This window comes from Chroicocephalus ridibundus, chromosome 4, assembly GCF_963924245.1.
Source record: "Chroicocephalus ridibundus chromosome 4, bChrRid1.1, whole genome shotgun sequence".
In the NCBI taxonomy this organism is placed as follows: Eukaryota; Metazoa; Chordata; class Aves; order Charadriiformes; family Laridae; genus Chroicocephalus; species Chroicocephalus ridibundus.
The window spans coordinates 8310533-8323671 of NC_086287.1; the positions used below are offsets into that span (position 1 = coordinate 8310533).

The following is a 13139-nucleotide window of genomic DNA, read 5'->3' on the forward strand; positions in this document are numbered from 1 at the left end:
TCAAACAATCAGAGTTTATATGAGTAATGAGGATGTCTGCTTTCTTGGCTTCTTTATAAATCTAATTGAGCTGCATTGTCATTCAATCAATCAAAGTTATTATTCAGGGGATGTCCAGGAAAAATTTGTGGATCACTTTCTAACTTTGGTGTGATAGCAAATTCATTAACAAATTAAGGTATTGTGGACTGGATGGAAACTGGAACAGATGGCCAGTCTGCAGGACCACAGGAAGGTATGAGACACTTAAGGGGCTCATTTGTAAAAGCCATTTTGAAAAGTATCCCGTCTGCAGGACAACTAATAAGCCAGTGAGAATTTCTTTTCATGATAAAATGCTTTTAACTCTATGTCCTTGCCTAGTTTTCTTTTGTGGATAGATTTCCGTAAAAGTCAGACTGACCATAATAGAACAGTCATAACAAAGCAAGACTGGCTGTTCTGGGCAGATGCTCGTAAATACAGTGCTAGTGTGAGTCATTTTCCCCAGAAGTGATATGTGAAGCTCAACAAAGTTATTTCTCTGTCATTATTCTGGTGAAGAGGCACAAATAACTAACTTGGGAACTCGGGAAGTGAGCAGCGAGCAGGGGAACACTATTCGTAGAATCTTTTATTATCGTGACAAACTAAGGAATGCATTCAAGTTGAGTTTGCATGGTTGCCTGTTAAAAATATTAGCATTTTCCCTGTAACATGACAATACTTGATCTGAGATTACTGAAAACACAGATCTGGAGCTTCATTATGACATCTTTATAGTCCCGTGCCAGAATACAGACATCCCTTACAGAAGTTAAAAAAACCATGACCATGTGACAGACAGGAACCAGGACTGCATATACTGGGATAGAAATCTGAATTTTTAATAACCACAGTGGTATTTTAAATGGTAAAGAAAAGTGGAGTTACTCACAGTTTAACAAAAGTCACACTACTAGCTTTCTTGGCCCACAGATCAATAAACAAGTACATATACTGCTCACTGGGTAAGACCCAATTCAGAGAAAAGCAATTAAGATTGATACCCCGAAAAACTCAGGAACATGTTCATTAGCCAAGAAACATTCTAGCAATGTCTCTGCTATGAATTACCAGAGGACCAGCTTGCATCCCAAGCCTATCAGGTTTGAGGGCTGACATAAAACACAATTAAAACACCTGAACTTTTCTTTTTCAAAAAATAGGCTTCTCAACCTTCTTTTGAATTGTGGAATGGCTCAGCTATTTCTAAATGCCACTGAATCAAATCCAGTGAAACTTCTAAAAAGACATTGTGACAGTAACCTTCACCATCGCTTCCTAAGTGTGTTTTGGTTTTCTTTTTTCCTCTTAACAAGGCTTGATCTCACTGTCTGGCTGAAAATTAATCCGCTTTCACCAAGTACCAAACTAATGCTTTCTGCATTAATACACTGTAAATCCTCAAGGTATAAATTACACACGATTTAGTATAAAAGGTAAGCATAGGGCTTTCTTTTCACTGCAGCTGTTACCAGGAAGGCAAGTAGAATACAGGTAAGTTTTCATCAGATCCTGATCTAGAAATCTTTTTTCAAATTCCAAACACTGTATGTAATGACTTGATTCTGAAAAATAGATTATCCTTTGCTTCTCTCTCTTGCTTCTTTTTCTTTCTCCTTAAAGACAGGACAAATTTTTTGTACAGAAACTTAGATAAAAATATTTCATTGAAAGCAGTATTGTGCTCCACTATCATTATTCTGCAAAGATTGCTGACATGCCATTTCAGCCACTTAGGAAAATCAAACTCCTTTAACAATAAACATATGGATAGATCTATGTAATGGCTTTATCCTGTGTTCTCACTGATGTTTCTGAAAGCTTGCTATTATAGAACCACTTGAGGATAATGTGAAGACTCAGTTTCTCCCTGTTTCTGTAATTATTTCCTGTTGAAAATAACTATACCCGTTTCTTCAGGATAGATGTATTTTTTTTGCTTTATACACAGGATGAAGACAGTTAATTGTTACGTGCTTTTATTTTGCTGGAAAGCAATTTGTTGCAATAGCTGTCAGCTCACCAATATTACTATAGCAGTGGAAAGAGAAGAATGTGAATTCTGTATTACAGTGAACGCCACGTGGTGCTCAGGATACTGCTTCACAAGGGTGAGAATCTTAAATTTAATTTCAGGCACCGGAATTAAATATTCCAAGTGATGTATAAATAACCCATTTCTCCAGTCCATAACGAACACCTAAGCAGGATGAGGCTTGTGAAAGAACAGGCTGAGTAACTGCTAGGCTATTTGACAGGAAAGTAGATACACAGCCAATCTGAACCACAAAGGGAAGAGTGAAAAGATGCTAGTAAAATTCAGATCTTTAACTGGCTGCAAGCATTATGTTTATAATGTATAAACAGACTTGAAAGTATTACAATCTGGATTTCTGCCTTGTGTTCAATTTGTGGTTGCAAACAGATACAATAAAGCAGTCATTACTATGTAGACTCCTCTACTTTTCCAACTGATTTGAAGAATCAAGCAATTGACCTGCAAGATTGGTGATGATATGACACAAATTTGCCATATCGGTCCTCCTGAAATGAGAAATCTAAGGCTCTAGGTGAAATCAGAAGAGTCTGATCCAAATTCTTTTGATCTCAGTGGGATTTTCCCACTGGTTTAATTAATTCTCACAGCAGGTCCTTTATTTCATAAAAATTTGGAATTCTACCCCATAACAAATTTCAAAATAGGTATTTCTTTCTTGTAATTTTCAGGATCCAGTATATAAATATCCACCAGTATCATCCGTTCAGCAAACATGTACCTTCAAGGAGGTTGTGTATGAAACAGTGAAGCTCCCTGGCTGTGGTAATCATCCCGAATCTTTTTATTCATACCCGGTAGCTACGGAGTGCCATTGTGAGACCTGCGACACTGACAGCACTGACTGCACTGTGAGGGGACTGGGGCCATCCTACTGTTCCTTCAGTCAGAATGGAAGTAACCAATGAGGGCTACTTGAGATGGCAGTTCGGCTTTAAATGTTCACTTCTAAATAAAGGTACTGATCGGGCTTAAGTGGAAGATAACAGGCAAGGCTATTTAGAAACTGACAAGATTGAAACAAAGATATTTTTTTTTAAGGCCAAAATGGAGAGCTACCGACTAAACTTCTCTTCGGGCCTTCCCTACTTATCCCATCAGTTTCCTTAAAATCATTTTCATAGGTCTATAGAACGCTGCTTCCAATTCTTTCTGCCCTTGCCTCCTCCTCTTCTCTATTATACCTTCATTCTTTATATTCCTGTATTTCCACTGCCTAGTTCATTTAGCTTATTCTATGCTATCCTACGCGTTCAAAAAGTTCCCAAGTTCCAAGTCTTTATTATCCCTTGCTTTCCATCTCTCCTCAGAACGCACTTATTTAAAAAGCCTTGCCGCACTGGTCTTCTTACAACGAAAATCTGTGCCCTCACTTACTATTAGTTGGGCTGTAAATCTCTCTCAGATGAGACCCTGACTTCTTTTTGGCGAAATACTTCATATAGCCATTATGCTCTGTAAATAATAACAGCATGTTTAATTAAGAGCCAAAATCTTTGTTCAAATGTTGAATGTCACCCGAACCCTTATGCTTTTTCAGTAAGGCTTGTTAGATCAGGCTCTGTGCCACAGTAACACAAATAACATGAACTCTAGCTCATACCTGGATAACTTGAAAAATGAATCATCAGCTGTCTACTTTCACCTGAGTAAACATATCCTAAGTTAAACAATTCTGAAAATGTTGCCACCTATCAGCAACACTGGATTTCCTCTCATTATGCAACAGAATGAGAATTTTTTTAACACTATTTAACACAGGAGTCTCAAAAATTATTTAGGGATGAGTCCAGAGGCACCTGATCTCAGTAGTGCAAACATGCCTTGAAAGTAGTCATTTCTGAGAATGGAAGTTCATAAAGTTCTGCAGCAACCTAATTCTGCAGTGGCCAATATGAAGTTGGGATGGTCTGGGAGCAAGCTGGAGGACTGACTGAATCAGAATGGAAAATTATTTCACATTATGGGGAAAATTATCTGAAACCTACAGAATGAACTCCTATCAGGAAAATGAAAAGATACTATTCTTCATCAGAAACAATATCACCTACACAAACACAGAACGGAGAGCAACTGGTTCAGCAGCAGTTCGGCACCAAAGACTTGGAGGTTACACAAGCTAGGTATGACTCAATGCTATCACTGCTGCAGAAAAGTGGGAATGTAAGGAGTAGAGCCTACAAGACACAACCTACTTCCACCACTCAGTTCAACACGATGAGGGCCTCAGTTGAGCTGTTATTTCCAGCTTTGGACACAGAACTTCAAGGTGTTGAAAAACTGGAGAAAATCAACAGAAGAGTAATAAGAATGGAGTGATGCCTAAAAAACATCCTAGGAGAAAACGATTTAAATAAATGCGGTTGTTTTGCTCATGGGAGGTAACACTTAGGGAGGGAAATTAGTGGAACCTTTTACATGCTTGAAGACTGTTACAAAGAGAAAAGGAACAGTCAGTTCTCCATGTTCATAATGAACAGAACAATTAATGAAAGATTCAGAGTAGTCTAAATCTTCTGAAAGGTAGAGACAGCTAGACACTGAAACAAATTGTCAAGGGGTTAGGGAAGGAAGGAAGGGAGGGAGGGAGTGGGTTCTGTGGAGCAGAGACCGCTACAGGTCTTCAAGAACACATTGAACCTGTTAGAAAAGAGAGAGAGAAAGTTAATTTGCCATGAGTCAAGGGACTGAAGTGGGTGACCTCTTGAGGTTGTGTGGCATGTCTGCTTTGGAGACACTTACAGATATGTTTATTTGAAGGGAATTTGTCTGTTACTCTGGGTCTCTCTTATAATAGACAATAGATATTTTAACTTATTTTATTTTTAGCTTTTGTACTGAAAGATATTAGTTCTCTTAACTTAATTTTATTTATAAGATTAGTCCACACGGACATTTTCTTTCATCTAGTGGAGTTTCGAAAGTGGTAAAGTAATAAGTAAATCAAATTGCCTCTCACACATTTCTGTTTTAAACACAAGTTGCCTTCTGTTAAAACTAAGGATATTATTCGTATAAGGAATTGTTCCATTCTGGATGAGAGAATTTTGAATTAAAATTGCAAAACAGAGTACCTTGCGGTAAAAAAGTATGGGAAAAGTTACGTTTTCAAAATAGATCTGTAAACACCTGTATTGTTTCTTGTGCATTTTGGAATAATAAAAATAACTTTGTTGCACTTCTGTTATGTATGTCTTGACATGCCGACTAAAAAACTTGAGAGTCCACCTGCCCACTTCACATCAAATGTTTTCTTCCCCCCCATAATCTTTTTCATGTAACTAATACACTCACCTGAGCCATATTTGCATTATATGGCCAAATCACATCAAACAAAAGACTGGTATATTTCAGCTTGATCCAGTAACGCGATGATTAAACATAGTTGTAACACAAAAGAACCGTGGATGAGAAGAAAGTTTATCATTAATATTTTATTTAAACTGTAGGGATTAGAACCTCTCCAGAGCTGCGTCCACATCTCTGTCACAAATTAGTTTGCATGTGAAAACAAAAATCATACAGCTCTCATTTCATCCGTCAGACAAATGCATCACTTGTTTTCATTTTGCAAACAAATCTCTTCAGAATCTCAAATCTAAACAAGTAACTAATGTAGTCAAAAGACTGTTGAAGTTAATATCAGAATGCTGGCAAAAAAAGTACTGATCACGCATCACTACAAGCTTCCAGACTTTCACACATCTTAGGTACAAACGCTGAGACAAATACCAAAGATGCAAAGAAAAACGTGCCCTCCATACAAGCACTAACCCCTGCCAAGGGAATTGTAGCCTTTGGGAATACCTCTTTCGAACACCGTCTTAACCCCTGTCCAGTACCTAGATACGAGTTCTACCCAAATCTCTTCCATAAAGCTGGCCTTTTGAAAAATGGGTATATCATACATCAAAAGCTTTCTGCTTTTCCAAAGATCAATGGGTAACAGCAAACAAATAATTTATCTTCTTTTTCTAATCATAAGTGATCACATAAAAGGCTCAGGAAACATCTAAGTCCCACATGAAGTCTTGCTGTTAACATCAGTGAGTTTTGAATGCATGCCTCCATTTATATGAAACTAGCGTTGGTATTCTGTTCTGAAGTAAAAATCTGTTCCAAATCATGACAACAATTACTTGTTCTACAGACTGATGGCAAATATTTCACTGTCAGTAGTTTCACTGACAGAAATTCAGAAATTCTTACAGATAGCTGGCCTGTCTTGAAGATATCTTGGAATACCTTTGATATTTTGCCAGACTCTTTTCATTGGTTCCCAGTGACAGGACGAGGGGCAAGGGGCACAAGTTAGAACATAGGAAGTTCCGTTCAAATACACGGAAAAACTTCTTTACAGTGAGGGTGACAGAGCTGCCCAGGGAGGTTGTGGAGTCCCCTTCTCTGGAGACTTTCAAGACCCGCCTGGAGGCAGCCCTGAGGGATGTGCTCTGGGCAATCCTGCTCTAGCAGGGGAGTTGGACTAGATGATCTCTAGAGGTCCCTTCCAACTCTGAAGTTTCTGTGATTCTGTGATTTTGTAAGACAGACTTTGACTTTATCTTCTCAAAGTTCACTTTCCCTTCAATGCCAAATAATCATGTCATTAAACTTACTTTTACATCAACATTCTTTCAAAAGTTTAGTGAAGGTACATGCAGGCCACGAGCGCGGTCTGAGGTCCAAATCTGCTTCGAATTATTACTGAAGAAAAATAGTGAAGAAATAATATGTATGCGCTTTGCCTAGCTCTATCATGATGAATGAATGGGAACTCTGTCAAAAGGTGAAAGTCTCAGTATGACATGCTACTCTAAATACTGAATTGGCGGGTAAGCTTTTAGAAACATTCCCAATAGGGTCAGAAGTAGATTTTCAAAAATTCCTACCATGGGCCTAACTCTTTCCATTGAAATCAATAGGTAAAATGCTTTTCAACTTCAACAGAACTATTCTGCCAACAGTGAACTTTTCAAAAACCGCGTATTAATTCTATTTTTAAAGGCAGAGTCTGCAAAAAGACCTTACATGATGCCAGACTTTACCCACCAGCCTACAGACTAACTATAGAGGCAGTAAAAACTAAAATGGACTGAACTATCTATTTATTTACTCCCAGTTAAGTAAAATTTTCTCGTCTTGCATTATCCTGAAAGCAGCAAACCTGGAAAACTAATTTATAATCCCCTGGTGAAGGCATACAGCATAAACACAATACACAGTGTTGAACTGTCCCTTAAAGACCTTTGAGAGGGACACTTAATGCAGATTCACCGTGTCGTAATTAAGTTTTTCAAATACTCAGATGTATAGATAAACTGCATGAAGATTATTCATCTCTGCTGCCACATCTGTGGGTGAACTAATACTTTCTGTCATTTATTATGCAGACAGTTTGACCTTGATCTTATGAGTGTCTGTGCCAGTAGTACTGGAAGCTGTCCAGACATCAAGATGGGAACACGAAGTGCAGGAGTAGTATTCATAGTCCTACTAATTGAAATGACCGTTTAATCCCAACTGCCTTTTTAGGTAGAAAGCACACCCTGATTTTACAGACAGGTGAAGAAATACAAATTCCTCACCTTGAAGCCATTAATAAAGTATCAACATATTAGCATCACCCCACTGTTGTCAATGCTCAGCTATGATTCCCTGCCTAAGTTCTGTAAACCATTCCTTCTAGCTTAAAACAGGTTTACACTTGCTGTTGTAATTTTAGCATATAACTGGGTTCACAATATTTTTTTTACCATAAGCAAGAAATATAAATGTCCTCTCCTTCTATTAACCCCATTAATGAATAAGAATTTATTAGTCATCCACAAATCCTCAGATAAATGTAGCCTGAGACAGGTACTTACAAATAATAGGTGGAAAACAGGTATGACAGGACTCTGGCTTGTCCATGTCAAGTTGAGGCTGCACTTGGGCTATTTGAATGGGAAGAAGACAGTCAGTGGAGCGTGGCGTTAATATGCTATGCTTCCCCTTCACCCTCCCACCTCAGCAAGTGCATTTTGCTTTGTCAATATGCAATATTTAGCCACACACTTAATTGTCATTAAAAAATACAACTAGCATCTTAGTTGAAACTAAAAGAAAAACAAAAACAAAAAAAACCAAACAAACAAACGAAAAGAAAACCCTACAAAAAAAGAGAGCTAAGCAGCTAACCTGAAAAATTCATTTGGAGATGGCAGCCTTGAGATTAGTGGTTCCCCTCCACTCGGGCAATGGGATCTATAAAATTTTTCTGTGTATCATCTCATGTTTCTCTTCAATTTATGTTATTAACATTAGCTATCAAAGCCTTGGTCTTTCAACATGACTTATACTGATAGACATTACAGCAGCTCACAAGGCTGCGGTCTCTGGGAAATATAGAAAACAAGACAGGAGCAGGGTTACAGAAAGGACATACTTTCAAGAAATCAAATGTCAGTGTTTCATTATGTGTAGGTGGGGAAGAGAAAGAATTAACTAGCTGTGCTCCACAGTCATTAACCATTAGTTTTCTTTCATGTAGCAACTCTGAGAGGCAAGAGGCAAAGTCTTCTTACTTTACGCTGATGACCCCTTAATTCACTGAAAAAATACTGGGGGGAGGTTTTGTCACATGTAATACTTGTATAGTATGACATTATTCTGTATGAAAAAGGAAGGTAAATTCTGGATCTAGTATCTTTAGATTACATCTGGCTCTAGTTATATACATTGAATAATACTATTGACAGAGATATTCAGTCCAAATATGAGTTTAACCCCTAAAATATGTCCTTCTTAAGATACCAACATTCAAGACATATAAGGTAATCTAGCATTATCCAATGGCTTGTAGACAAACCTTTGAACAACTTAAGGAATACAATTTTCCTCTCGCTTCACATGCTTACATTTATAGTTTCATTCAAAAATTACGCTGTCTTTCGTTATCTCCTCCTCTCATTATACAGTACCGGCAAGTCAGAATGTTTTTGTGAGTGCCGTGGGAATTCCCAGTTAAAATAATGTGATAAGGAAGAAAAACGTTAAGAAGTCAGTAAGAAAACTTTTTTTTACAACACTGTCAAAATTTATGTCACAGTCAGGCAAAGGGTTATGGATCAGATTTATGCCCTGGTAATGCCTGCCTTTTCAAACAGGTGCTTAGAATCATCAACAGCTCTGTAACACAAAAGCAGCGCACACACTTCAACTAGACCAGTGACTGAGAAATAATAAGGCAGCTTAAAATTAATTCTGCTCCCACTTCCAAATAGTACCAAAGACAGCTCTGCCAAGCAATGGATCTGGAATAATCAGTTAAATTTCTTTCCTATATTATTTCTCCTTTTCAAATAAATATTAGAATCTTCATGACAATTCTAAATCACATTTGAGCTAATGCTTTAGATGGGAGACTGAATTATACCATCAGTGTGAATGGATAGAAACTTTACCAAACTGGCTTTGTTTATGCAGGCTAGCCTCAAGACAAGTAGATCCTGATCTACAAGTATCTGGACGTGTTCATATACTTGGATTATTATGTCTGGAACTTGAAACCACTTTACACTGTTCAGGGACAATAACCAAATCTATTCCTGTCTATGCACACTGTAGTTACTTAGTATTCATTATTCAGCTTGTACAACACATGGGAGACTGTCACTGTATTAAGCATTTCTCTAAGCAGATTTTAGAGACTACCTTGTCAAATTCCAATATCCAGATAATAAATTCACTGGAGACAATGAAGGTGCAGCAGTTTGACAAAGACTCAGTTTACCTCAATACAAGCCCCAGACACCACCTCTAAGAACAAGCACTGTAGTTAATAGAAAGTGTATTGTCTGCAGTGGTCTTCTAGACTCATGAGAACCACTCCAAGAATATTTATTTTCATCTATTTAACACTATAATATTTTAGAACATTTATTTTAAGACTATTAGGATAGCTAGTGGGATTACAGAGTATTCTGACATAGCATCTGAAGATCTGTTTATTTTTGCTTGTACTGTGTAGACCAATATCGCTTTAATAATCAAAAATAAAATAGCACGAGCGCAAGCCTGGGAATGAACAACATTACAGCAGAATAACTAAGCCTCAGTTATGAATTTCAATGCTTCAGGGGTTAAATACTCAAGGGTTTGTGATGCCCTTAAATAATTCAGTCTATGTCCTTTCAGTAGATGTCTGATCCATTAAATATTCACTAACACTTTGAAGACTGGAATAGTGTCAGATCTCAAATTAGAAAATTTCCTTTTCATGTCACTCTTGCGTTAATTTCTGTCATATTATTTCAGGTTATTTGCCACATGTGAAACTAGGTAATATTAATAGCATAAAAAAGGATCTTCTCTTTCTTGAAAGAAACAAGCAATTCTGCTTTTGACATACACAACCCCCCTGACTTCAAAATAGGAAAAGTGATGTGCCCAAGGATATGGCAATCCATAAGGGAGACTTCAGGACCTCCTGACTTCTCACTCCAGCAAAACTACATAAAAACACAGTTTGAGGCATTATATAATTGGTAATATTACTATACTACACCAGTTTATTAAAAATGTATCCTCATACTTGAGCTCAAAATAAAATAAAAGCTTTCTGGCCATGACAAAAGGAAGAAAAAAGGCCTAAGTGTCAAACCGTAACCCTACTTCTAGATGAAAAGAGCCTCACGTAGACCTGCCAGGTTTCAAAAACAGAGAACTGAACTGGGAAATCCCTTCAGTCTTGGTATGACATCACTACATAAATCCTTGTTATGTTATATGGCTCCAAAAACATTACGCAAAAGCACTGAAACAAGATCTTTCACACATCAGGAACTTTGTGTCATAATTGGATTCTCCTGCTTGAAATATGTTACATTCTCGCAGTGAACATGTCTGTGCTAGGTAAAGGATTTCCTGCTTACATCAGCTGATTTTTAATGAGAAATCCATGCAATTTAGCTCTTCTTTCAATTTGTGAATTATTTCCAAGTAGATGTTGATAACTGTTTTGTTTGCAATGGATAATGCCACCCAACAACACTACAAAGCAAGATGACTTAGTCACATTTCTTCCTCATATCAGTGAGGGGGGACAGTAAGGGACCTATTTTCCCAATACATTCCAACTATTGTGTGAGTAATGACATGGCAATAAATATTGCTAGCCTGTTTGTGACTAGGACTTATTACTGTGAACCTGGACACGCTGCAGAACATTTGACAACCTAAATTTATGTCAGTGAAAATAAAGAAACTAAAAACACTAGAGATTTCACAGGTAAAACAAATTTAGTAGTATCACTGTGGCACAAAACAAAAGACCCTCAGACACTGCAAAACAATGAGGCAAGAAATCAATCACAGAATCAAAAATGTTACCAGCAGGAATTAGTTGCATAATACTCTCTAGTCAAGCATTCCCTCCCTTGCAACCTGGTTTGTCAGGTTTCCTGCAACAGGGAAAGCCTAAGATGTCTGAAAGAGGGGTATTCAAGAAACAGGTATTTCAAACTCATCTTAAATTTCACATCAGTAGATTTATACAGATGGAGAGCAATGTACAGCACAAGCTTCTTCCCAAAAGAAAACAAGGGATAAAGGAAACTATAAATTTGATGAGTTAAACAGAAATGGACCATATCCTCACAAAGAGACTTTTCATTGTTTATCAACTGTTACGCAGTTTAATGACTGGTTCCAATGACAATTACTGCATCTCTGACTCAACAGGTATGGACATTGAAAAATATATCATGCTGGATCCAACAGCCCAAGAGAGACAAGGCTTCTGCAGCTCCATACCCCCAGGTCCAACCAGCAGCAAGGCTGAAAACATACGCCCAGTAGGCATATGCACAGAGAACACATATATACATTATATTACATATATACATGGCTGGCGACACAGATCAGCCCCCCCCCCACCAGTGGCTGGTACTTGATTTCATTTACTCCAGGACCTCCAGCCACTGGTACGCAGGAACATGGCCCCTCTGGAAGACAGGACAGACCATGCTGATCAGGTGCAAGGCATGGCCAGACAAGCATACCAACCAGTGAGTTGTCTACACCAGACCAGATCTTTTTATCCCCTTACCTTTTCCCATACTTGTTGCTCCCCAAATCACCTAAAACTATCTCTTTCCCCACCTTTGATTCTTCCCCTAAACATTCCATAATAAGACCTGTGCAATCCCTAAATACTCTTCCCCTGCATCCCATAATGTGTCACATATCCCTAAGTGGCGACCTCTCCCGGTCTGAAAGGTGCTCCAGTATTGACTCATCTTGATGGTGTTTCACACCTGGAAACTGGGGCTGAGGGGGGCAGTCCTGGGGAGGGCCCAGACAGGGGCATTGCTTCCTCTGAGTCCTTAATTTGGGTTCCTGCTGTCTCTTTGTGTCTCTGTGCTCCTCTGGGCTTACAGAGATGAGCCTTTGATGGGGTGACAGCTCTCCTGTGATGGGCCTGGTGGGAGTTGAGCAGAGCATTACTTCGGCATGCCCACCCACCATTGTCTCTCTGTGCTCCTTTCTGGGTGTGCAGACAGGCTTCTATCATGTAACGTGAGCCAGTAATACAGCTGAGTATTTATGAAACATCAGTTCATGCTGTTCACACTTACTTAGAAGTCAAATTAAAAATGCTAGACATCGTCTGTTTGTTAAACACAGGGATGTATACAGTCTCTCTCATGAAGCCAACTGTCATTTCCCTCTAGGTCTCACTAGGCTTGAACCCCACGATGCTTTAATTGTTTAGCAAAAGTCCAAGAGAAGAATAGCCTTTCTTTGGCGTCAATTTAATGCATCAAGGATTGCCAGCCAGACAAATCTTACTGCCCTTTCAGTCTCTTAATTGATGCTCAGGATTTCAGGATGTGTAAGGCTTTTACGTAAAAATAAAATTAAAAAAAAACCTACTTGAGTATTTTACATTTGTATTTAGAAGTTTTAATGAAACAGCTGCTTTCCTCTTCTTTTCCTTACCACATTTTCTGTCTACTGACAGTAGCGCAGAGAGGCATTCTTGCACATTTTCGATCGTGACGTTGCTAACTCTTATCTA

General features: G+C 38.3%; 1 protein-coding gene and 1 long non-coding RNA gene across 4 annotated transcripts in view; one reads left to right on the forward strand and one right to left on the reverse strand.

Moving 5' to 3' along the window:
* The window catches only part of LOC134514677 (uncharacterized), a 61972-nt gene that overhangs the window by 26574 nt on the left and 22259 nt on the right, over positions 1-13139 (reverse strand). The window lies entirely within an intron of this gene.
* Positions 1977-2988, forward strand: FSHB (follicle stimulating hormone subunit beta). Its single transcript, XM_063333034.1, has 2 exons — positions 1977-2135; positions 2752-2988. The coding sequence occupies exons 1-2, from the start codon at positions 1977-1979 to the stop codon at positions 2986-2988; spliced, it is 396 nt and encodes a 131-aa protein (XP_063189104.1).

Coding starts and splice junctions, on each gene's coding strand:
- FSHB (XM_063333034.1), top strand. CDS start 1,977: ATGAAGACAGTTAATTGTTACGTGCTTTTATTTTGCTGGAAAGCAATT. Junction 2,136..2,751: donor CAGGATACTGCTTCACAAGG/GTGAGAATCTTA, acceptor TGTAATTTTCAG/GATCCAGTATATAAATATCC.